This window comes from Strix aluco, chromosome 3, assembly GCF_031877795.1.
Source record: "Strix aluco isolate bStrAlu1 chromosome 3, bStrAlu1.hap1, whole genome shotgun sequence".
Taxonomy (NCBI): domain Eukaryota; kingdom Metazoa; phylum Chordata; class Aves; order Strigiformes; family Strigidae; genus Strix; species Strix aluco.
Window position 1 is genome coordinate 71,161,053 of NC_133933.1, and position 23,860 is coordinate 71,184,912.

Here is a 23,860-nt window from a genome sequence, read left to right on the forward strand (position 1 = left end):
AATCCATGCCATTTTATCCCTGTTAAATCATGCACTGAGAGAAAGTAAACATAGTGATGTAACGGGAAGTAATGATGTGCTGCATTTTTTGGTACCTTTCAATGTAATTGAACATATGGTGAATAAGCCTCATAAATAGCTAGATATTATTAGCCCTGTTATATGGATAGGGAAAGGGAAACAAGAATTGATACCAGGGTTTGTGCAAGGTCACACTACAAATAAACATGGATAAATTACTGCCACTGAAACTGATATACCTCTGGGTAAAATCCAGCAGCTGTCTGACCATGAGCAAAAACATAAAGCAGATGAGATGACAACCTCAACCACTCAACCCCCCCCTATGATTTATGTAAAGTAAGCAGATGGGCTGCAATGGGTGAGATCTGAATTTCTCCAGGGGGTGCATTCAAGAAAAATCAAACTGAATGAACTAGAATAAATCCATGTGCTCATTAGTCTTCGTATGGATAATCTCAAAACCAGCATCAGTAGTTATTGTTTCACCTTTCGCAAAGTCATCAAATTAAGAATTACCGAAGCGGCCACCAGAGTGCACCAGATACATTGTAGAGCAACTTGCAAGAAAAGAGAGGAACGTAAGAAGTGTCCCTCCCTTTTCTTCTTTTCTTCTTTTTTTTTTTTTTTTTTTTTTTTTTTTGGTGTGGGAAACAAATCAGCTGCTTAAATATGTATATGGAGGGCAGTGAGGGAGAAGGTGAAGGGAAAGCCGCGAGGGTGTCTGTTCTCTTACCTGCGGCTATGTCCTTGCCGCTGCTTCTGTGCTAATGTGTCTTGCTTGCTAAATTCCCCCATGTATCGAGCTGCCTCCTGATAGTATTGGACATTTTTTTCTATAAAAAAATACTATGAAAATTTGAATATAGGATACACATTAGCTTGCAGGATCAGACCGTAAGAAATGTTCACGATGTGCTGGCTAGTTAACATGTTACCAACTTTCTGCGTACAAGTCTGCTTTCAGTGTACACGTGTGTGACTCCATCCCCATCCTTGATAATTCAGGGATATGTAAACTGATCTGAAACACCTCCTACATACCAGTACTGTACATTTCAGAGTACTGAATACTCCACATTGTGTATGCCATATGGTGCACATTGTAACTGAATGTTGCATCTTCCATATTTATCTGACAGATGTGGACATCTGCATGTGACCTACTCATGTAGTGAGCCTTTCTAGTCAGTGGAAACAAATAGACAGTTCTAGAGCGTGATTCATCTTTGTGTCCTAAAGTGGATGTCTAACACAGGGCAGGGGATTTTATCCTCTAAAAGTGCATTTCTTTCATGGACTTTCAGTGGAGCATAAAATCACTTGCATGGGTTTAGGCATCAAGAGTTAAGTAACAGAAATCATACCCTGAGTATGTAACCTGTAATATTTTTGATATTATTCCTAGCATTGGTTATTAAGAGCTGCAGAACACTATTCACGTATGTGGTTCTTTATAAAGTGCAGCAATATATGAAGTGTGAAACTTAATAAGGGTTAGTTTTCATCTTACGATATACAAACAACTTTCCATTTCATGTCTTTTCTGGCTCCTAGCTGGAACCCTGGAAACACAATTTGGACAGTGGAAATGCTGCCATTTTATTTGAATGTGAATTAGGTGAGTGAGCTGATGAGACATTTTCTGCTCAGTTTAAAACCCATCTGAACAAATTTTACAGTAGATAATGCTAGGGAAAGGGTGAACTTCTCCTGCATTAAAAATATACTTTTAAATTGCTGAAGTGCAATTGTACTTTCACTGCAGCACTGCACTGGTTGTCTAAACATTCCAGCGTTGGTTTCAGAGGCATCTCTGGACCTCAGCAGGAATAAAATCCATCTGCTGCCACTGAAGTCAGCCTGTGAATTTGAATTTGTAAGCTCACCTGTTACTACTTCCTCAAACCAGTGCTTCTCAGTGGATTGCATTTTTACTTGCCAATAATTGATGCATCATCAGGAACATGGAATAGGAAAAATCAACCATCACCTATATAAAATATATAATCATATATTTATACAAAATATGAAAATTGGTGTGATTTATTTTTTTATTTGGGAAAACTTTAAAAAGGAAAAAAATCGCTCTGCAGTGAAGAGTCAAAAGCATATGTTGAACACATGCATATTCAAACCCTGTAAAGCAGCGATGAAGGATGGTACTGCTGAGAAGTTCTCTTTTTAGCAACTGCTTTGTAAAGAGAGCACTGAGCACGACAACCCTGCGTGATCTGCTTGGCTGTGGTGACTGATTATATTAAGTGTAAAGGCACTGTATGACATCTTAATCTAAATATTTAAACTCTTTGAAGGAGTCTTGGATTCTGTAGCAAGACAGACCGATTTGTAATCTCCTTTCTCAATGATATCTCCTTTTATCACATAAACCTATAAGCCTCAAATGGTGCATTCTTATCTAGTTGATTATGAACAACCTTACTTTCCAAATAAGTGTGCCAGTACCTTGTTAAGAACATGAATATTAACTGCAAACTCAGCAATTACAGACTAGAAGTTGGTTTAGGCAGATGATACACTGGTGAAAGAGAGTGGTGGTATTCATGTCAGTTTACAGCAATAATACATCTGTAGGTCAAAACTGTCTAGTTGGCTCCACTGTAAATCTGGAATAATTTAATCAAAGAAAACTATGCTGTTGTAACAGGACAGTTTGGTTCTATCAAGTTGTCAAACAGTAAAGAAAAAAGTGTGCCTAGAGTTAAGCTCCTAAATCCACTTCCATGTTTGAAGTGCGTCATATTAAAGATGGATTTAGGGAGGGAATCATTGTCTCTGGTGGTTTTAGCAGTAATTTAATCCCTAATCTCATTTATTAATAGAACTGATTTCTTCCTATCTCCTTTTCCCACCCTACTTGTGATATACTTACAGAAGCTTTTTCATTCTCCAGTTGACTGGTACAAACTCATTCTGGGTTTTGCCATTCTTAATCTGCTCCCCCCCCCCCAAGAACAAGGCAGGTTCTTGCCCTTCTCCATTTGCAGTAAAATTTTCCTTGAGCAGTCCCTGGTGATGCCACATTGACTACATCTTGTTTCTGCATTCTTTTTACAGTGGCAGTGCAGCATGCATGCCTTAATTATAATGTGTTTTAAGATGCTTATCAAAGAAAAAGTTTATATTTTTGTTCTTATAGCACCTGATACATATTTAGTTTGGGCAAAGGGCTTTGGACAACACTTATTAAACATGGAGTGCTTTAAATGTTTTTACTTTTCTTTCTGTTACTTTTTAGCTATTCTTTAAAGGAAGTTTTATAACTCAGTGGGGTATTTGTCATGCAACCAATTAGTTGAAGTTTTAGAAATGGCCAGGTCCTAAGGCCCCTGGTATCTCCATGTTTATTTTTTCTTGGTTTAGTTTAAAAGGAAAAGATTGAGTCCTTCAAAATAATTTTGCATTCTGCATAGGCTGTTTGACAGTTAACCACATGTGCATTTAAAGGAGGAGCCAAAGGCACCAGCAGATAGGTGTACTGATGTACATTGACATTTCTCATCTCACACACTTTTGAAAACAGATGAGTCTTGTTTGTGTGTTTATGTGAGAAGTTAGGCCAATTTTCGCCTTTTGGACACAGCCTGAAATGTGGAGAGAGTGCTGTACCTTTGCAGTGGGAGTACAGGGATATCTTTTCACAGTCCCAAGTTTTGCAGTGGTTTCATGTCCTTGTTTCTGTGTGTGTGCCTGTGAGTAGGTACACACAGATAATTTGTCCCAGTGTACTGCTCTTGGTGCATACTGCTAGTTAAGATGTTGTAGTGGTGCTACTAAGCCATTGCTTAAGCAGAACTGCAGCTGTGCCTTCTCTGTTACCTATTCCCTTTGGAGTCAGAGAACATCTGGGGAGGTGGGGCAGCACCAGCCTCTTGTCTATGCACTGTACATCTTAAAAAATTAAAAAGTCTGCATAGTTCAAAATAAACCTGTTCTTTTTTCTAATTTATATGCAAAACTTATCTGTTTGTACTTATGTCTAGTTTTTAATAAATAATTTATTTTTTAAAAATTTAATATGGGAGTTTTGATTAAAAATTAACAAGACAAAAAATATTTTAGCCAAAATACCTTGGACAGCTGTCTACAGATAAAACATCTTACAGCAGCCATGGAAGAGGCAGACTTGCTTTATTAAAACCCATCCCTACCCTCAATTCCTTATATGAACAAGTTCAGTAGATCAACCATTACAGAGGTGCCTTTTCCCTTCTTACACTGCGGAAAGTCAACTGCTGCCTTGGGGAAGTTCTTCAGACAAATCACATGCTTATGTGAATGAAGACACAAATTACAAACCTAAATAGTGTATGTATACATGTAGAGGTTATGTTACTGTTGCCATGGAAAAAAAACCCCAGGTTTGAGTGTTGTGTTACAGATCCCGCCTACCAACTCAAGACTTGGTGTTCCAAGGCAGTGAGTCCCATCTCCTCCGAGTTTGTGCGGAGGCGCAGAGGAGGCAGTCTCTACCGAAAAGGCCGACCCAACGCTGCCCTGCTCCGGCCGTCACTGGTTGGTAGAGTGTGACCTTGGAGCTAATGGCGGCTGGTTTAAGGCACAGCAGCTCTGAGGCAGCTCTGTCACCTTGTGTCCTCACCTGGCGCTATCACCTGCTGTGATTTTTATAACGATAGCTTGTAATTAAAAAAATAAACCATTATTGTGTACGAAAAGTTAAACCAAGCACAGAATAACGTGGTGATTCAGTGAAACGGGCGATGTGCAAAGCAAACACTGAACACATTCCTTCTTTCCCTCATCGCCGTGGCGCGTGTGCGACGCCGCGGCCTTGCGAGCCGCCTGCACGGGAGCGGCGGTGTGCGTGTGGCACACGGCACCGGCGGTGCCGCTGACCTGCTCGGGTCTGGAACTGCAGCAGCTTTTCCGTAACTGACCGATCCCTTTGCAATGCCTTAAACCAAACCCCGGCCTGGCCCAAAGGCGCTGTTCTTTAACGCGACATACATGGCGCACGGAAGCGCGCCAAAGGCTGGCGCGGGTGGGGCGGCTGCCGGTGCCCGGGGTGAGCCTCTGGTTGCCCGGGGCGAGCCGCCGGTGCCTGGCCCGGGGAACGGGGAGAGACACGGGTGCCCGCGGCCGGTGCAAGGGGTGAGCAGCCAGTGCTTGGGGCCGGTGCCTGGGCCGGTCCCGGGGCGAGAAACGGGTGCCCCGTGCCGGTGCCCGGGGCGAACCGCCGGTGCCCGGCGCCGGTCCCGGGCCGTCAGGCGCACGCCGCGGGTACCCGCGCCCGGAGACCGCTCGGTCCCGTCGCGCCGCGCTGGTGAGCGGCCGCCGCCGGGTGCCCGAGCCGGGAGGAGGGAGGCGAGGGGAGGGGCACGGCCCGGCGGAGGGCGGCGGCGGCCCCGCCGGGCCGCAGGAAGCGCTGCAGTCACCCGGCCCTCCGGGGGAGGCTGGGCCGCGCCGGGCCGGGGCCGGGCCCGGGCCGCCCCGCTCCGCCTCGGCGTCCCCAGAAGGGATGCGGCGGCGCACGCCATGAGCTGGCGGTCCGGCTCCCGCGGCGTGGTCCTCACTGCCTACCACCCCAGCGGCGGCGGCGGCGACGCCCCCGAAGGGTGAGCGGCGACGGGGGGAGGCCGGCCCGGCCCGGCGCGGTGCGGTGCGGTGCGGTGCGGGCGGCAGGTGTGCCCGGGGCCCGAGCGGCGGCCGCGGAGCAGGAGCGGAGCCGGCTCCGCGGGAAGCCGCTGCGCGGGGAGAAGGTGCTTTCTCCGGCCTCCGGAGGCTGGCAGGGTTTCCCCATTTCTGCGCTTTGTCCCGCATCCTCCCGAACGGGTTTTCCTTTGTTGTTGGTTTTTTGTTTGTTTGTTTTTGTTTTGTTTGTTTGTTTGGTGTTTTTGTTTGTTTTGTTTTGGTTTGGTTTTTTTCTCAACCCTTTCCCTAATAACTCCCGCACGTCGTGGGAACCCCGGGCGTTTTGCTGGGCTGCTGAGAGCCGAGTGCCAAGAGCAGGCGCCGGCTGTTGTCAAGGTGTTTGTAGCTGAAAACAGCCCCGTGGCCGCCCGGGTGCGTTGTCGGTGTTGAGAGCAAATTGTTTCTGGTCGGTGCGTTTTTAGGCCGGGCGCGTGGCGGGTTTGGAGGGTGCGGTGGTGGGTGCTGCCCCGCGGCTGCGGGCGGAGCTGGACCCCAGGGTCTTTGGCGTCAGCCTGTTTGTGGGATGCAACGCGTAGATTTTCATACAACCTCTTTGGTGCTTTGTACTTTCCGTTATTATTATTATTTATTTTTACTGTGGTAAACGGAAGGAAGGTGCAGGTAAGGACGAGATAAACTTTTTAAAGCATTTGTCATTTTGCTTAAAAGGTGCAACTGATAACGGGCAAAGAAGCCAGCTGCGCTCGTATGAAGGCTGAGGACCTCCTAGTGCCTCACAGCATGTGTTTAATGCAGGCAGAAGCACTGCTGGCTTTTTCATGGCAATGACCAGAGAGAGTGCTGTGTGGAGAGTTTTGTCTTTATGGCCCATTCAGTCTTGCCTCTTCCTTGCTGAAACTGTCAACAAAGGTCCCATTGATAAAGATGGGACTTTCATTAATGCTGAGAAACCAGCTGAAACTGGGAAGGTATTGAAACTGTCACACTGTTTCCATACGTCCATAGGAAGAGCATGTCTGATCAAAGACATTGTAGTCTGATTAAAACAAGCTAAAAGGAAGTACAGGGTGTCACCCTGAACAAAAAAATAACTGATGCACCACGAGTCCGTGGCAGAGGCAAGAACTGAGCTGAGAAATACAGCCTACCCTGTGTTTGAACCATAAAGCCATGCCTCTCTTTTTGTTGAGGTACTTCCTTCTCCATAAGTAATGTTAGTTATCAACCCCGCTTTAATAAGACCTTAGCTACATATATAAGGGCACTGAAGATCTAGTTGTTCACTATTGAATGAAAAATACGTGTGTTTCTGCAAGAAAATCACAAAATCCACCAGCTTCTGTATTTTTGCTTGTGGTGTTTTTACCTCTTCTCAAACTTCTCATGCAGGAGGAACAAGAAAAAAAAGTTTCCCCGCTCCTTGGGATAACTTCTGAATAAGGATCTGTATATCTGTAAACTGTCAAGTTTGTCCCCCCCTTTTTAATGTGGGGCTGCCTGGATATATGCCTCTAAGCTGCAGTTACTCTTAGTCCCCAGAGGCCCTGGATGCATTAGCACAGTCCTGGGGGGACCCTTCTTTATCCTAGAAATTTGTCTCCTGTGCTAAAGCGACACTGTTAGGAGCAGCGATCTCATCAGGTTCCCGCTCCTCTGCAGCTGCTTCTGGGCACAGCCTCCAGGGTAAACTGAGACATTGCCATGCAAGTAATGGTGATCCTTCACAAATTGTTCTGATGTGGGATTAAGGGAGTGCAAGGGGGAATAAATGTGAAAAGCAGTCTCATTTCCTTAATTATAGCATATAAATGTGTACACTAAAGCTGCGCAGAACAGGGGATTCCCACAGTTTGCCTGAGTTCCTCCCCTGGTAGCGTTATGGCTTTCCAGGCTGTGCTCGGATGCCATTTAGCTCATTAAACTGAGATCCTAAAGGACACCTCTCTGCCTTTCTGCTGTGCTGCTCTAAATTTGGACCTCGGTCCTGTCTCTCCCATTTTCATTAACCAGGATCTCAACTCCTTAGTCCTGATTCATCTGTTCCCTCATGCCCTGGATCCCCAGTGTTCTCCTACTTCTGAAGTGAGAGAGGTTGGGAATACTATTTTCATGGGGGCAGGGAGGGAGGGGAATGACCACTTGTTACTTTTTGGTCTTTTTAAAAACAAACAAAACTTTTCTGACACATTGTAACATTTCTGTGGGATTTGTTTCCATTTCTCTACCTACTTTCCTTCTTCATCAACATTCCCAAGATGTGCAGAGCTGTGTGATAATGATGCCCAAACCCGTATCATTCTGAAATATTTTGTGCCATTATGCTCTGCACAGTGTGTAAGAGCACTAGTTCTGCAGTCCAGAGTCTGCATTTTATTACTGGTGTGAAGTTGAGCTTATTTTGCCTTTTCAAAAAATATCAAAATTACAACATTCAGTATCTAGGTTAGCATCTCGCTGCTAATTTGAAAACTCCGTAATTTTTAACAGGGATCAGAATATTAGGAAGCCAAAATAATACAGTGCCAGCTGTAATTAAGCAGCCCTTGTGGAGAGATGAATAAACTATGTTGAATTGTTTTTTTCATAGGCATTCAAAATAGTGCCTGTTAGAGATTGCTTTGTCTTTGGAGGGTTGGGGAAGCATGGCACTGGTACATCCTGGAAAAAAGATACACTGGCTGTGCTCCAAACAAAGTGGCACCCTAGGAAAGGGCTATACTTCCTCACCATTTATTTTTTCCTTCAGGCATACAAGAAGTCTTTCTTCATAAGAGTTAAGAATTTTACTGATCTACTAGGTTGTTAAACTACTTTTCTGTACTTTTTTTGGTCCTTTAAGACACAATGAACCTGTGAAATATTCCTTTAGGAAAGGCTTACCTCACCATTGGTTCACTAGACTAAAATCTAGAACAGCTTCGGTGTGATTACTTCCAAGTTTGACAGTTTAGGAATATTGCCTTGACAGTGGTGATGCACAAAATAGCATCAGAGCTGTCATCTTAGCCATAAAGAAGTTTATTTTACATTTTACTTTAAAGTAATGGTTAAAAGAATATCTCCTTATAGTGTAGATATTGATTGTGGGTGACTTCTGTGGTATACCTAAGTATTTATTTAAGAACTTAGAAAAATCACAAAGGCGGATTACCCAGTATGAAATTCAATTTTAATAGCGCTCTTTTCCAAATTGGTCCAGTTTTCTTACTTCCCAGTTTTAACCCATTTAACCCATAGCTTTACTGGCTGTTATGCTACTTGCATTTTGGTGTCATCTCCTTTTCTTTATGATGTCCATGTGCAAGCTTTTAAATAATTTCTTCTTGTTTTTGCCATGAAACCATTTGTTGTTATATGGACTGTGGAAAGTAAGAGTGAATCAAACAGGTTTCAGTCCAAGACCCTGTTCCAATGACTGCTTGTAGGCATGTCACCCTCATGCTCATGAAATCTACACCCTTAAGCATAGACTTCCAGTGCCATTTAGGTTCCTTGCTGGGAATTTTTAACCTGTCTGCTGTGGCAGAAAGGACTGCAGGTCCTGTGTCTTATTTGTCAGCCACATGTAGGTGTTTCAGATAACAACAGTCTTCTCATGTGGCTGCGTGGGTTTAACTTCAGGCAATCAAATGCCATCCAGAGTCCTCTGCAGGACTCTTTCTGTCCTGTAGAGTGAGTGTATGTATGTATATATATGTGTGTGTATATATATATGTAAAATTGTTTTTTAAATGTGATTATAAGGCTAAGACCAAGTCTGTAGTATTCAATGGATGGGGACTAGGATACAGAAAAACTACAAGTGAATTCATGCAGAGTGCATGCAGAACTAACTGTGTGCATACCAGTGCATGAGGCAAATAAACTTCTGCTACGGAGTGTTTTCAAGAGCCAAGTCTAAAATGCACCTGAGTAATAGATAAATGATTTTAAATATGGTGGCTGCTGAAGGTTGGCTTTTCTCTCCATACCTGTGTCCTATCTGGGATGCTGCTGTTTTGTGGTGTCTCACATGCTGCACCAGATTGTCATGCGAGTCACAGCCTCCCTGTACCTGTTTCCAGGGAGTTGCTGCGCTTGCTCACCAGCAGCGAGCACATGCACTTTTGCTGCCAGTTCATGTGCACTTCTTTAACTTACATCAAAAGACCCATTTGAGTTTTGAAGCTTTGCAAGCCAGTGCCTGTTTAACATCATATGCTCCTGAAGGACTTATGAATCTTCGTATTGCTAATGACTTGTTAAGAAGGACTCCCAACATTTCATAGAGCCTAGAACACACCTTCTCTTGCCCAGAGGCCATGCAGTCACATGCACCCTCCCTTATTGGCCCTATTTAAATCTTGCGGTTGGTTTGCCAGTACTTACTTGCAAAACAGAGCGATGAGTTGGGTTTCCCTGAGATGGAACTAAACCCCAGACCAGTTCTGGAAAGAGTGCTGTAACTCTCACCGACTGTAAGAGAGAAGATTGCCGCCGTCTGAGGTCTCCTCTTTTGAGTGACACCTGCTAGATCGGGCCTGCAGTCCCCTTGATTCACTGTCCCACTTCATTATTGAATCTGTGTAACTTTGGGAGATGCCAGCTGAAGCTTGGATCTGTGCAGCAGCGAAGGCAGGGGATCTCAGTTGGGTTTTGTTCTAGAGAAGTGCTGGTTTTCTGGGTTACTGTGTAAGCCTGCATAAAATGAAATATTTATTTTTATATGTTTTTGTAAATATGGGCTTTACTAACTTAGTAGTGGTAGCATCTGTGTTCACTGTGGCGATGGGTGACAAGTGAGGGGCATAAAATACTTGGTGTTTTCTACAGACAGCTGTGATCTAAATTACTTGCTGTTTGATCTCCCTGAGAAAGAAACCGGATGACAGATGTCCTTTGAGCTTGGAAAAATGACAAAGACTTCTCCTATGAATTGCCCACAATATATGATCTTTTCAAATGTTGACCATAATAGATATTAAAAATCACACGTACAAGAAGAGTTTATTCTTTCCTTACCAGAATAATCTGCCTTGTTCATTGTTCAAATATTTGCTCAGTTTAATCTGAAGGCTTAATAGTTTGGATCTTAAGCCAAGAAGAAATCTAGTAGTAAGCATGAATTCATGCTTTTTTTCAAGGGCAGTTTCCATCTCTATTCTTTCAGAGAGAAAAGCTCTCATTCCTTTCCCCCATTTTCCCACCAGTGACTCACTCTTGGAATTGAAATCCAGTATGAAGGACTAAAGCGCTGTGAGGAACACATGTAATGCTCAGCGTACAAGCAACAAACTCACAAGCTGATTACTCACTACTGATTTAAGTTAGTGGAGCCTTTTGCAGTTGCATTTGCAATCGACTAGTACAGCACAGATTCCAGGTTCTCCATGTCATCACAGCATTTGTTGTCCCTAACCCCTGTAACCTGTCTTTCGTGATGCCAGTATGGATGGCTCAGCACAGTATCTTCATTCTGCAAAGCAAAGATCTATCACACTACAACTGACCTTCTGAAATCATATCAGTCTTTTTATCTGCTAAGTTAACAGACTCTACATGAGCACAGTCTTAATCTGAATGCATTAGAAACGTCTTTCCTGCCTGGATTTGGATTTGCGTGCTAATTTGAACCATGTTTATTGTCTGATGCTTACCAATATCTTCGAATGAGCTGAGAGGCAACAGTGCATTAACTTGCTTTATTTAGAATTGCTTTTGTGTCTTTGTACTCCATGAATGTATAAATATGTACTGCAGACCCTTAATGTGTTGCTTAGTTATTGGTGTATTAATCCCAGTAACTTGATCTACTGACAGCAAGACATGGTATCTCAACATTTCCTGCTTCCTTGATTCTGGATTCCTGCTTCATGGGGTTCCTCCTCCCCCCAGTTTGCATCTTATTTCTTCTTCGAATTTATCTTGCTCCTGCCTTTGGTTCTTGCTATGCCTTTCCAATTGATTAAAAAGCCCTCCTAGTGCCTGTTACCTGTTGTCAAGCTGCTACTCTATTTTATCTTGGTAGACAGAGCAAATAATTCTCTTTGAGTCTCTTTATTTCTTCAGTCTGAAAATCCTTTTTGTGACACTTTTCTTCAGCATTTGCAGCATCCTTCTTTACACTTGCCCTTCAACTTTGCTCCTCCTTCACCCTCCAGCCTGAATTACCTGTAGTACTTCAGTGTCAGACTCATGAGTGTCACCTACACAGGTAGAATCACTTCCTCGCTGCTAATTACCACCTCAGCCAATTGTATATACTTCAGTCACACCATCTTGTTTTTCTAAGCATCCTGGTGGAACTCACTTTGAGTTGCATGTCCTTTCTGAGCTGTAGATGTGCTCAAGCTCCTCTTTTTCAGTGCAGTTCTCATTGTGTAGACATTGTCACTGTTTCTTGCACTTCCACTTAGCATCTGTCAGTATGATAAAACAACATGATTTCAATAAGCCCAGTTCACTAGGTGACCTAAATTATTCTGTGTCATGGATGTAGGTTTGATTTAATGCCCTTTACTATCAGTGCAAACAGTCTCTTTGGTTCTACTCTGGGTCAAGCCCTGAAATAGACATAAAATGAGAATAACTGCTGAATCAGTGGAGCTACATATCAGAAAAGAGAAAAATCAGGGCTCTCTGTATGTAGGCATTTTTATTTTAATGACATGAAGGGAGCGAGATGTCATGCTTGTCTAGCTATAAGGAATGTGAAGCGGCCTTTTGAACATTTTAATTATGGGCTTTCCCTTTTTTGCTTGACTGTGTACAAATCTAGATGATACAGAGCATAATACAATGTATTACTAGATGTGCTGTTATAAGCATGTAGACTTTATACAAAACTGGAATTGAACTTCTGATGAACAAAGTGCTGGAAGAGCTGTGTAAATCTCAACTCCAACGTTCGCTCTCGAGTTGTGGTATCAAATGAATGTTTTAAAATTGTTTCTCTAAGTTCTTTTTCTCTGAAGAGCAGAATTGTTGAACTTGTTTTTGGGTAAGACTAATGGCATTTTCAGTCTGCTGGTACTGACACTCAATTGAAAAGTTTTATAATCTATCGTTATTGCAAATATTTTACTGTTGTTTCATAACTGTTACTAGTGAGGCTGGAGCTGAAAGCTGTAAGGTTTTAAAAGGCTACTCATACATGTTTTGGTAACATTTGCAATGCCAACACCCTTCTCTATTTTCAGTGCTTTTTTACTAGAGTTACTGAGTGCACACCTTCATTTTTTTCTTTTGTTTCCCTATGAATCAGAATACTATGGCTGAATGGAGGCCATAATTACAGTAAGTGATACAGTGAGGTTCTTGCTGTGAGTGGCATTGCAAATTCATGTTACACATGGGTTGCTGACTGTCACTCCAGACTCCTCAGTAAATCTGCTTGGCCAGGGGAAGAAAAATTCGCCACTTATAAGTTTTGAGTACTTCCAATGTGCCAGTGGGCTGTTGGTTTTGCATTGAACCTGCCTCTGCCTTGGACTCTTGATCTCAAAATGATCATGTTCAGGCAGGGAATTTAAATATTTATAGCCAAATAAATAGGGGGAAAAAAGTAGGGGTTTTGGTTTTTAGTATTTGGATGTGTAAAAAATAAATAGACTTGATTTATTTCATAAGTACAGTTTTAGCCATCATTTTCTGAGGTATATTTTTGGTGATACCCTGAGCACCTTATGGAATGAGCACCTAAGCAATTTACCCCTCTGCACTCCTGAAAAAGCTGAAGCTATGAACTTATTCTTTGATCCTGTTTTGTGCCAACTCTCTTGTATTACAGCAGAATAAAATTGTGCACAGAAACAGTTACTTACCTGGTCATACCTTCCCATGAGGATAAGCTGCTCAATATTCCCCCTTGTTCTGTGACTTTCTGTTCCCTGCCCTTCCTGCTGCAGCATCCCAATCCTGTTAGCCTAGAAATGCTTTCATACGAATTTCAGAGATTTTATGTGTCATGTTTCTACAACATTCTTCTTTCCTAGTGAGGCTTCTTAGGTCAAAAGGTGACCAAAAAATGTGATATAATGTTTCCTTTGCAAGGCCCCCAGTATTGTTGGAGAACTCAAAATGGTTTGGGGTGAAGTATGGGATTCGGAGCAAATGTGAATGTTTTTAGTGTGCTTAGAAATATGGTTGAAGGTGCACCACACATGAGAAAGCAACAAAGTAAGAATATTGTTGTCTTCAGCAAATAATTATCTTATCATGCATACTTAGTGACAAACTGCAGCAGAACAGTTGGCATGTTTTGCTTGATTTAGCATCAGTACAAATCTTCAATTTACCACTCCTCAGACTACCTCTTCTTCCTGTCCAGCAGTCCCTAAACCACCCAGACAGCTTTTACTCTGGCTTTGGGAATTCAGATATTTTGATTTCACTTCCCTATTTGAAAACCAGGAAAATACATAAGAGGATGTGTGAGAATTGTTTGCTCAATGTTTAGTAATAATGTGTTCAGTAAAGTACATTGTTTATTTTTTATTATTTTTAATCAGTTGATTGTTTTTAGCTGATTTCTATGTAACTGTCAGAACAATAGTTGGCAGGACTCAAGGTCACTGATGAAATATTGTCTCTATCAGAAATTCTCTGCTTTTATTAAAATACAACAGTAAGATCTAGGAGTATACTATACCCAGAGATAACAGAGAGCTTTGCCCCTGGTCTAAGAGAGTGCGAGTTAGATTTTTAACTGTACAAATAAAGCAGAAAGTTCTTGTAGGCTTGTAGTGGCCCAAGGAGTCATATCATAATCGTGGTTATAGCTGTGGTTATGAGTGTGATCCCAGACACAAAGCAAGAGGCTTGGAGCAGTAACCAGAAGCCTCAGCTACTGAACAGTAAGGAAGCCCTGGTAAATGCTGTCACACACAGAGCCGTGACTCGCTGGCCAGGCGCAGCAGGAGACCAGAGCTGTGGTTACCATGGGCTGGCGGGAGGTGCTTTCTCTCTCCGCAGTTGCTCAGAGGATGAAAGGTCTAACAGCTCTGTAGGGTAGCTGCTAGAGCCTCACAGCATGGTTCCCTTTGCCACAACCAGATAAGGGAACACTGGTAACGGTGTTATCACTGTGAGAATAGTCATCCCCATCATTACAACCCATTGAGAGGGTGGGCTTTCCTGTCCTGCTAAGCTTGTTCTGATGGCTTGGCTGTGTCGTCTTCTCCCGAGAAGCCTGTATTTCAGGTAAACTTGAGAAATATCTTCTTGTTCTATTGAGAGTATTATCTCGGGAGAGAGATGCCACACTATTTCCTGAAACTTTTTCATCTTGAAGTGCCTCTTGAGTCTTGTCCTGAACCAGCAGAAGTTTTGATGTGCAGTGACAGTGGATGCAGGTCACAGCCATATTAAGCTGAGGTAAGTAGAGGCTGAAGAGAGTAGGGAAATCACTGAAACTGGAGTTTCCTTACACCTCTCACCTACGCCTTCCTAATGTTTTTCTTCCCCTGGCATTGGCATTTCTGAGCTGACTGAAGTAGGTTGAGATAGATTAAAAAAAAAAAAAATCCAACTGAAAGCAATATTTTTTGCAAGTTTTATATTCAGACAGATTGTTTTCTCAACCTAGCTCAACAAGTGACTGCATCAGTGACAGTGCCGGCACAAGGGCAGTGATGGAAGCCCTCAGGAAAGGGGAATTTGACAGAATGCTCTGGCAGCAGCCTACATCTGTGCCAGCTTAATGTGACCATTATGGGTCTGTGATTTGACAAGATAAGTCATTTTTATGAGTCCTAGTATTGGCTATGTCCACATCCTTTGAGAAGCTCGTCTGATGATCTTTAACTCCATTGGTTCAGATTTGTTAAAAAGATATTTTGATACCTTAACTTTGTACTGACAGTTTTTTAGGTAATTCAGGTACAGCTTGTCCTTTAGCAGGCACTCTAAAGCTAGCATAAGCTTCATCTCTGGCTCATTTAGTCCTGACTCACACCGTCCAGTGATTCAGTCGTGTGCATGTCTACCTGCAAAAGGCAGGCTGTGATGTGAGAAGAGATCCTTGGGATCCAGGTGCATTGCACAGCAGGGAACACGTGCGCACCTTTTACAGAGCTGCGGATAATCTGCCTTCCCCTCATCACCTGCACGTGGCATCATGTAGCCTGCCTCACAGAAAAAAACAAAAGTCCAGCTTGGATTCCCACACTGTAATGAGGTAAATTAAAGTGCAGTTTCTAAATTGTGGTTGGTTGTCAGTTGATAACTCTTGAAAGCTTGCTGATTTGTGCCTTGTTTAAACACACCTTTCTTTGCTCTGAACTTTGCACCAGAGATTGCTTTGGTTTCATAGTGCCCAAGGTAGTACCTCAAAGCAGTATCAGGAATGAGAAGTATAATCAGAATGGCTCATATGATTTTTCTATAGGAAACACAATGTAACTTTTCACTACAGTAATTCTGTTTTAAGGGTAAAAAAACCTAAGACGTTAAATATCTAAGACAGACAAATATAAGTAATTTAAAATATTATGTACTAATTAAAATGTCCCAAGCATCTGTCTAGTGACCCAAATTCTGCCTGCCTTCTCCTTTCAGAGAAGGATATTTACACTGTGGTACTTGTTCTCCTTTGAGGTGAAAGCTAAGAAAAAGACTGTATTTGTTTGAACTTCTTACTGTGGATGGTACATACAAGACCAAACTAAAATGTGATTTTTTTCTCCGAGTAAGTAGGAGCTGCTTATGAAATTTTATGGGAAACTTTGAGCTTCATGCTGTGAAAGCTGGTATTTGGTACTTTGTACTTTGAATCAAAAAACCAGCTTATGAAGATGTATGGTATTAAAATCTGTGTGATGTGTCACAGTGTTTTCGTTTTGGGGCCTTGTTTCAGCTTTTGAAGTGATTGTTTAAGAAAGTTTTGTCATCCTGTATTAGGGAGTGTAAGGGAAACATTCGCTTATGTGTTTTTGCTCACTGTCCATTTGCTGAATTATTTGATAGAGATTTCACTAAGCACAGACGTCAGTATAGGTTGTTATAATTTTTCTTAATTTAAAAAATATATATATTTAATCTCTGATATTCAGATTAGATGTAAATTCAGTTTTTGTTGTATACTTTTGAAGAAGTTGCTAAGTGAGATCCAGTTAGTTAGCACGTGAGAGTTAGCAGTTAGCTGGGGTGAAAAATGCATCCGTAGCCTGACTGTTGGTTGGTACGTCTGCAGAGGGACATGCCAGTGAGAAGCGGGGCAGGAGATGGGATGGGGCGGGATGGGACAGGATGTCAGAGCACTCAGCATAAGCAACCTTGTATGACAGTCTTTTCAAACCTTTCAAATTGTTTATTATAATATAAGCTTGTGTGTAAAATTTTGTAGGAGCCTGGAGCCAGGCTCTTGGCTGTCTTTTAGCAATGGTGTGTTTCCTCCCCTGTGGATGCTGGGATTCCTCCTGGAAAACAGATTACTGGGCTGTGCTGAATGGTAGCTTCCTTGCGGCACATCTCCACTGCAGTGGTGCTCGGACCTTAGCCCAGCACTGACATGGCCCTGTTGGATAGCTGTGTAGCCATATTCATGTGGGTTTAAGGCGAGGCTGAGAAACCTTTCCTTCAAGTTGGCTTGGTCTTTTGTTTTCTGTTTCTTTTTTTCCCATGTGTGTGGTATGGTGTTGACACAGGTGCACAACCTCTGATTCTGGACTAGTTTTGGTGCCTTTTGTACAATGTTCTGTTATGTTAGTCTCCTGGAGGTTTCTGAATCTCTATTTCCTTCTCACCATCTAAGTCTTCTCACATGGCTATTTTTATATAAAAATGTAATTCAACTTTGATCCAAAGGAGCTTCAGTTGGATAAAGGATATTTCTACTATGACAGTAGGTTATCTTGCACAAATCACTAGCAGGAGATACTGTTCTTATTAAATAGAAGAATCAAGGTCACATCTGCATATGCTATTTCTTTTTTTTCCCCCTCATTTTATTTACAACCTTCTTATCTACAGAAAATCTTAGTGCCTGTACATGCAAACATTTTTTTTACATGGATGTATTGGCAAACATTTTTTTTTACATGGATGTATTGGTAAATACCTTTATTTGTTCCTATGATGTATACTGACTTCTGTAATTTTGTGTGTGGCTATAGCTATAATTCAGTTTGCTGGCTAGGAACACTCTAAGTTTTTGGCTAGCAGTGTTGCTGTAGGCAACAATTTTTGCTGTAAAAACCCTTTTGTTGCATTACTATAAATTTCTTTTCACAATCTTGATTTCCTTTAATTAAGACTAGAAGTTCTTCTCTGTCTGGATGGATTTCTTTTCTTCCATTCTATAATACATGTATTACATAAGTATATATGGTTGTATATGAATAGATGATCTGGAATTCTATGGATGGGTTTTCTGATTTCTATGGAGTGATGGTTTCATTCCATCTGAGCACACAGGTAATTTTCTAGATATGCATATTAACTTCTTCCTTAAGATTTGTTTAATTTTCATTTAATTTTGTTTTATTCAACTTGCAAATCAGGATTGGGAGGTAAAAGCTTTTTATTACAATATGCAACATCATGTATTAATGAATATCTCTGAAATAATAGGGGACTCTTACACTCAGAATAGTGTAGGACTGCTTAAAACCTATTAAAATTGAAAAAGTTTCTGGTGTCCATCAGATTTCCCACAATATTATGTGATCTCTGCAAAAAAATCTCCACCTGTGAGATATAGCTGCACATATTTGTGAAGTTGGAAGTCTAGAAGTGAAAAGTAACTGGACAATTTCTCATTTTATACATCATTGTTCCAATAATTATAAAGGCTGTTCACCTGTCACTTTGATGCAAAACTTCAAAGGTGACTTATTCAAGTAAGTTGTTCCATTATACCACTACACTGTTGACATGAGAAACTAATCTCTGTTTCTATTTAAGTTGACATTATTTTACTTGAATTGCTGAATATGTTTTGTACTTATTCTTTATTTTATTTCTTTAGATGCATTCTCCATTTTTGAATTGAAAGATACGTTTATGCCAATATATTCTTTATATCATACTGAATTATTTTTTGTCTGGTTTTAAGAACTTTTACTCACCTGTAGTAAGTTATAGCAAGATTCTTCTGAAGACTGATGAAATTTATCTGAGTCATAATGTTAGTATGAGGTTAGATTTTTTGACTTAAAGTGGAAAATTAAAACTGTTCAGGGAAACATACCCTGAAAGGGTACCCAAGATGCTTTTGCTAGTAGGAGCAACACTTATAGTAACCAGTGAGGGAACCGTAGTATTTTAAATCTTTGATTTTTCTTGTTAACTGTTACTTTGTTTCTGTGGCTTGTTCTGAGCTAGCCAGAGATGATCCCTTGTCCCATTTCAAGCTGCTGCTGTCACGAGAAGCCATTGCTAGTACTTTAAACAAGGAAATTATTTGCAGTAACTCCCAAGGTGCCATGTCGTCTTTGAGAGAAGAACATGACAGTATGTAAGCTGCCTTGTGGCTGGCCTCAGTAGCACTGAAGGTGCAGAGCACGTGTTTCCCAGGCCTTTGTCCTGATCCCAGAGTACTGTATTCCTCACTGATAGTTGTCCACCAGTGTGGTCTGTCAAACTGTAGCTTGGCAATTTTATCTCAGGAAGTCCACCATCACCTTAATGGTTTTCAAGATCTGTGAGTCCAAGTGCTAGCCAGTCTCCTTCCAACTGGTTGCCAGCTGGGAAGGGTTCGAGAGTACTGCTGCAGTGAGGGGTCATGGGACAATCAGCTGTGTGAGGCTACTAAAAGGACATCCATATCGATTTAGTTTCTTAAGGAGGAGACTTGTGACACCTACAAGCAGAAGAGGGTATTGCTTTGTCTTTTTTCATTACCAGGGATCCCTCATGTCACAAGTTTTGCTTTCTCAGAAGCACCTGCTTTGCATGGTTGTCACCAGGTTGCTGCTGCTTGGCACATGGGAGTTTGCTTGCTCATTGTCTGAGTGAGCTCTCCATAATACTGAGGAAATTGATAAAGTTAAGGGGATATGAGCAAGACATCTTGCATGTTGCTTCTGCTAGATACACCAAGGTCTGCTTGCCCCTGCTTCTCTGTCTTGACAGTTTGGAAGAAAGGCAAGGTGGCTGGCATATCCAGCTGTGGCAGTCTCACATGTGGATAACTACCAGACAGATGCAACTCTGTACACTCTAGTTCCCTTAAAGGATGCCTTGCAGGTGCTTTCGTAATGACCTATAGGATTAAATGGGATTAAGGAAAAACTAATGACAAGGGCCATTCCAAGTCCTTTGTGTAGTTCTGGGAATCCAGGTCTTCTGTGCCAAGTTTAATGAGCAATACAAAGGAAGAAGCAGTGGCATTGGGGTTTTTTGTGGGAAGTGGCCGAACTGCTCAAAGGGTGACTGTGTTACTTTGGATGTCTGCTGGTGACCTCCAGTGGAAGAAAGCCTAGCTGTTGGCTGGGGGCACAGTGCTGAGGTGATGGCCTTTCCATGGATGTTGACCCATCACTATTTCTGAATAAAGAATTACTCTCTGTTGTGGCCGCAGAGAGTGGTGATTCACACTGGGCTCATGGCGTGCTTCAGCTGTGCATCTAGTTGGCTCTGCTCAGTGTTATCACGCAGTCCTCTGACAGTCCTGGTAGCTGGAGTTTTCCCATGCAGTGTCTGCTAGTAAACAGAGGTACCTTTCCCTTTTCCCCGAATCGGACTGGGTGTACGACGGGCTGGCTGCCTTATTGCTTGTGCTGTCTTTGGAGGGGTCTGCCAAGATGTGGCACGTGGTTGTTTTGAGGTGTGGATTTAGGCTGCTCCCAGAAGGGTGCTCAAAGGGAGGTGTCTGCACCTTGTGAGTTACTGTAGAGGGTGGGGTGACCTTGAGGTGTTGCCCTTGGGGACATCCCCCTGGGGTGCACTGAGGTTGCGCTGGTGTGAAGCCTGTGTGAACAGAGAAGGAATTGGAGCCAAAGAGCATTACTTTGGCACTCTTGGGGAAGAGGCAACTTCAGTGTATTGCTTCATTGTTTGAAACAATAGCATATATACTTGGTAATAAAAAGTCATATTTATTCTGAGAAGGCATTCTACAAATCATTCTAACTGATTTACTTCCAAGTGAGCTGTCATGAAATGGTGAAAAGGGAAAATGACGTCAATTGCCTAGAGGGCACAGTCAATGAAAATATCCCTAAATTCCTCATTGCACCTTCCTGACTTTCAAAGGGGAAGGAGATCTGAGCACCTGATGGATAAAAACACCCAACAAGGATAGCAGAAGTGGTAAAGTATACACACTGATTTTGCATTTAGAGAATTGAGAAAATGGTATAATTTAGGTATATGGGCATTTGTCTGTCTTTGAAAATCTCCTTTTCATCTTTATGTTAGAAACTCCAACTGCAAATTTACAACACATTTTACTTCCCTTGCCATTGCTCTGTTGACTTACATTGTAGGTTTTAAACCCTTTTGATGCTGACAAGTGTATGATCCCATTTGTGTCAATCTGTCAGTACTTGTATAGTCTTTATAAATGTAAGGCTTTGTCCAGGTGCCTTGTTTTGGTGAGGGAATTATTCTTTATCCTCTGAGATAGAATTGGCTACTTATACAATCAAGTATTTTTTGTATCCTAAGATTTCAAGTGTGTGCTTTCAGTGCAGAAAATATTAAGAAGGCATTTACTTTAATACTCTGGTAGGAAGGGGCTCAACTGTGTCACCCTGCCTGAGCTTGAAGGATGTATTTCTCACCCAGCTCAGGCCCAGAGATGTTTGGTCTTTTCATCGCCTCTCCAGCACTGTTGGTATGTCACCCTAAGTTTTAGGGTGTGTCAGGGAGTGCTTCAGAGCTGGAAAGCCAGCGGAGTCCTGCCTGGCGTGGAGAGGTGACATGAGAGCTGGGGATGGGACAGAGTGGTTGGGCAGTGCGGCTTGGGAGCTGGGAGTGAAGGACTCGTGGGGCACCCTACAGCTTCTGCTGTGGTTTGACTCACACCTTGATCCCTTTGATGTCTAGAAGTGTCTCTGCTCTGTGCACCCACCCAGGTCAGGCCCGATCAGGCTGTCTTTCCTTCCCTCCCCTTCCCTGCAAGTTGCAGGCTTAGGTCACCATCATAATATGATGATTTCAAATTAATTAAAATGGAGTTTTGATATGTGACTTAATATTGCATGCAGCAGATTTTTTTTTTTCCTGTGTACATATGAGACTGTATAAAAACATATGGTATTCATTTGTAGAAGATGCGTCTCATAATGGGAAGTACAGATGTCTGTCATGGGGAGCTTGGTCCTGTAACTAAAAATCACAGATAGTAATACTCAAGAGTACATGACATTGCTCTTGTTCTTCTGTACACAGCATGTGTGCGTTCAGCAAAAGAAAATATGAATTTGTATTTATAGAAGCATCTGCATATGGATTGTGCCTTATTTCAGGTTTAATGTGTTATATGCGAAACATTGTATTTCATTTTGCTTGATTATTACTGGGATCTGTAATCACAGCTACTTAGTGTTACAAGTAAGTGCTATTTTTACCCTGTTGACACAAAGGAGTATGTCTATAGTTGAAGTCAGGGATTTAACCTCTAGATATGCAGGGAAAGTTAAAAGAGTACAATGTCATTTTTACTTGCATTTTTTTTGCTGGCAGTTAACCCTCCACTGAAGTGATTTGTTTGAGAATGCAGGGTAAGAGATATGGCTAATATTAGTGATGCAGTAATTTTAAAAAGACAGATTGATGTTGCTTTATATAACTGATTGACATCTTCCAAAATAGGCTGATACCTTTTTAGAACAATAATCATGAAGAACCTTACCAGCTGAAAAACCATAGGTGGTAGCTGTATGTTGATTTAGAAACTGGTATCTCTCATGTTTGTAAGTTTGCTGGTAAAGAAAAAGGTGTTGGTTAGAAAGGAAAACAAAGAATTTTCCTAAAAAACTTCTATTAAGAATTGTCATCTAAATAATTTATAAATCTATTATGGGTTTTTTTAACTTGTTACCAGTATTTAAATCCCAGAATTCTCACAGTCCCTGCCTGCATCCTCTTTTTGATGAGTGTAATTTAAACTAAATTTGGTAAGAGTTCTTTTGGTCTTCCATTTCCATAGCTCTGGAACCAATTTTTTCTTATTTTCCTAGGAGCACATTTTTTTTCAGCTGCAGAGCAAGCAGTGACTGTCAGCCTTCCCCTTCTGACCAGTCTTGAACATTCCTCTTGCTGCCTTAAAATATTATGACAGGCTTCCATGACCTTGTTATGTTTTGATGAACTCACTGCCCATGTACCCATATGGAAAGGAGACTGCTTTTGCCAAGAAAGAATCAGATCTAAGAGTAAAGAACAAAAAAATGTTATGCTGTTAGAGGAAATGAGAAACAAGGATTACATGTGTGAAATCTTGATCAGCTAATAATAAAATACATATGGGATCTTGTTTTAGGGTTTTTTGTTTTAAACAGTTGTTCCTATTAAAAGATTGGTATTTAATTAGCATGTTTTGTTTACTTTTTCTTAATTTCCAGTGTTTGTTTATTTTCTGGTTTTCCCTCTCTTGTTTGGGTTGTATTATGATCTCTTTGTTTTTCTCCTTTCCTGGAACTAAACAAAACCTTTTAAATCCTTACTGTTGAAGTTTTGTTTATGTATTCAAGTCTTGATGCTTGGACCTTGTGGACAGGTAGCATGGTAGTGAATGCTATGGTAGACGAGCTTCCAAACTTGCACGTGGATGCAGCTGTCTATTCAGATTGGTAGCTGTACATCTGTATACTTAATCTGTAAGTAAAGGGACATACCTACGCATACAAGTACCAGTAAAGCTTTGCAGGGAGCTTGGTTGAAAAAGTACGAGTTTTTATATCTTTTCTGCTAATGTTCAGAAAGCAGAGGCGGTAGCAAAGAGGGAGAGGGAAGGAGAGAATCTGTGGTCCCAAGTTGCTTCCTGCTTGCTTGGTTGTCTATTGACATTTAAAAACTACGAGAAATATGAGAAGGGAGGGAATATATTAATGTAATTTTGTTTTATTTAGTGGGGTTCCTGCTGGGTCATAGGACACCAAGCCTTTGGAAGTGCTTGTTAGTGTAGGTAGCGGAGAGGGCTGAAGAGAGTTCAGTTGTTACAGCCCAGGAACAGGTATTTCCCAGGAATATTTGCTCAGAAGAAGGAATTTGGTAGGAAAGAAGATGTTGCAAAGGCTCGTGGCTTTAGTCGTTGCCCTTGAAGATAAAAAGTAAGAAT

The 23,860-nt window shown here is 41.8% G+C and overlaps 1 protein-coding gene across 3 annotated transcripts in view; it reads left to right on the plus strand.

The window, feature by feature from the left end:
• Window positions 1-23,860, plus strand: part of ARHGAP18 (Rho GTPase activating protein 18) — a 96,276-nt gene that overhangs the window by 22,872 nt on the left and 49,544 nt on the right. Inside the window, exon 1 of one of the 3 annotated variants that reach the window (XM_074819144.1) lies at window positions 5,091-5,154. The exons of 1 other annotated variant lie outside the window; for it this stretch is intronic. Coding sequence is in view for 1 of the 2 variants with exons in the window: in XM_074819142.1 (XP_074675243.1) it covers window positions 5,539-5,618 (80 nt within the window). In the remaining variant the exon portion in view is untranslated. Of the gene's footprint in view, window positions 1-5,090; window positions 5,155-5,393; window positions 5,619-23,860 lie in introns of those variants that run through there. One more of the 3 variants, XM_074819142.1, reaches the window with a different exon arrangement.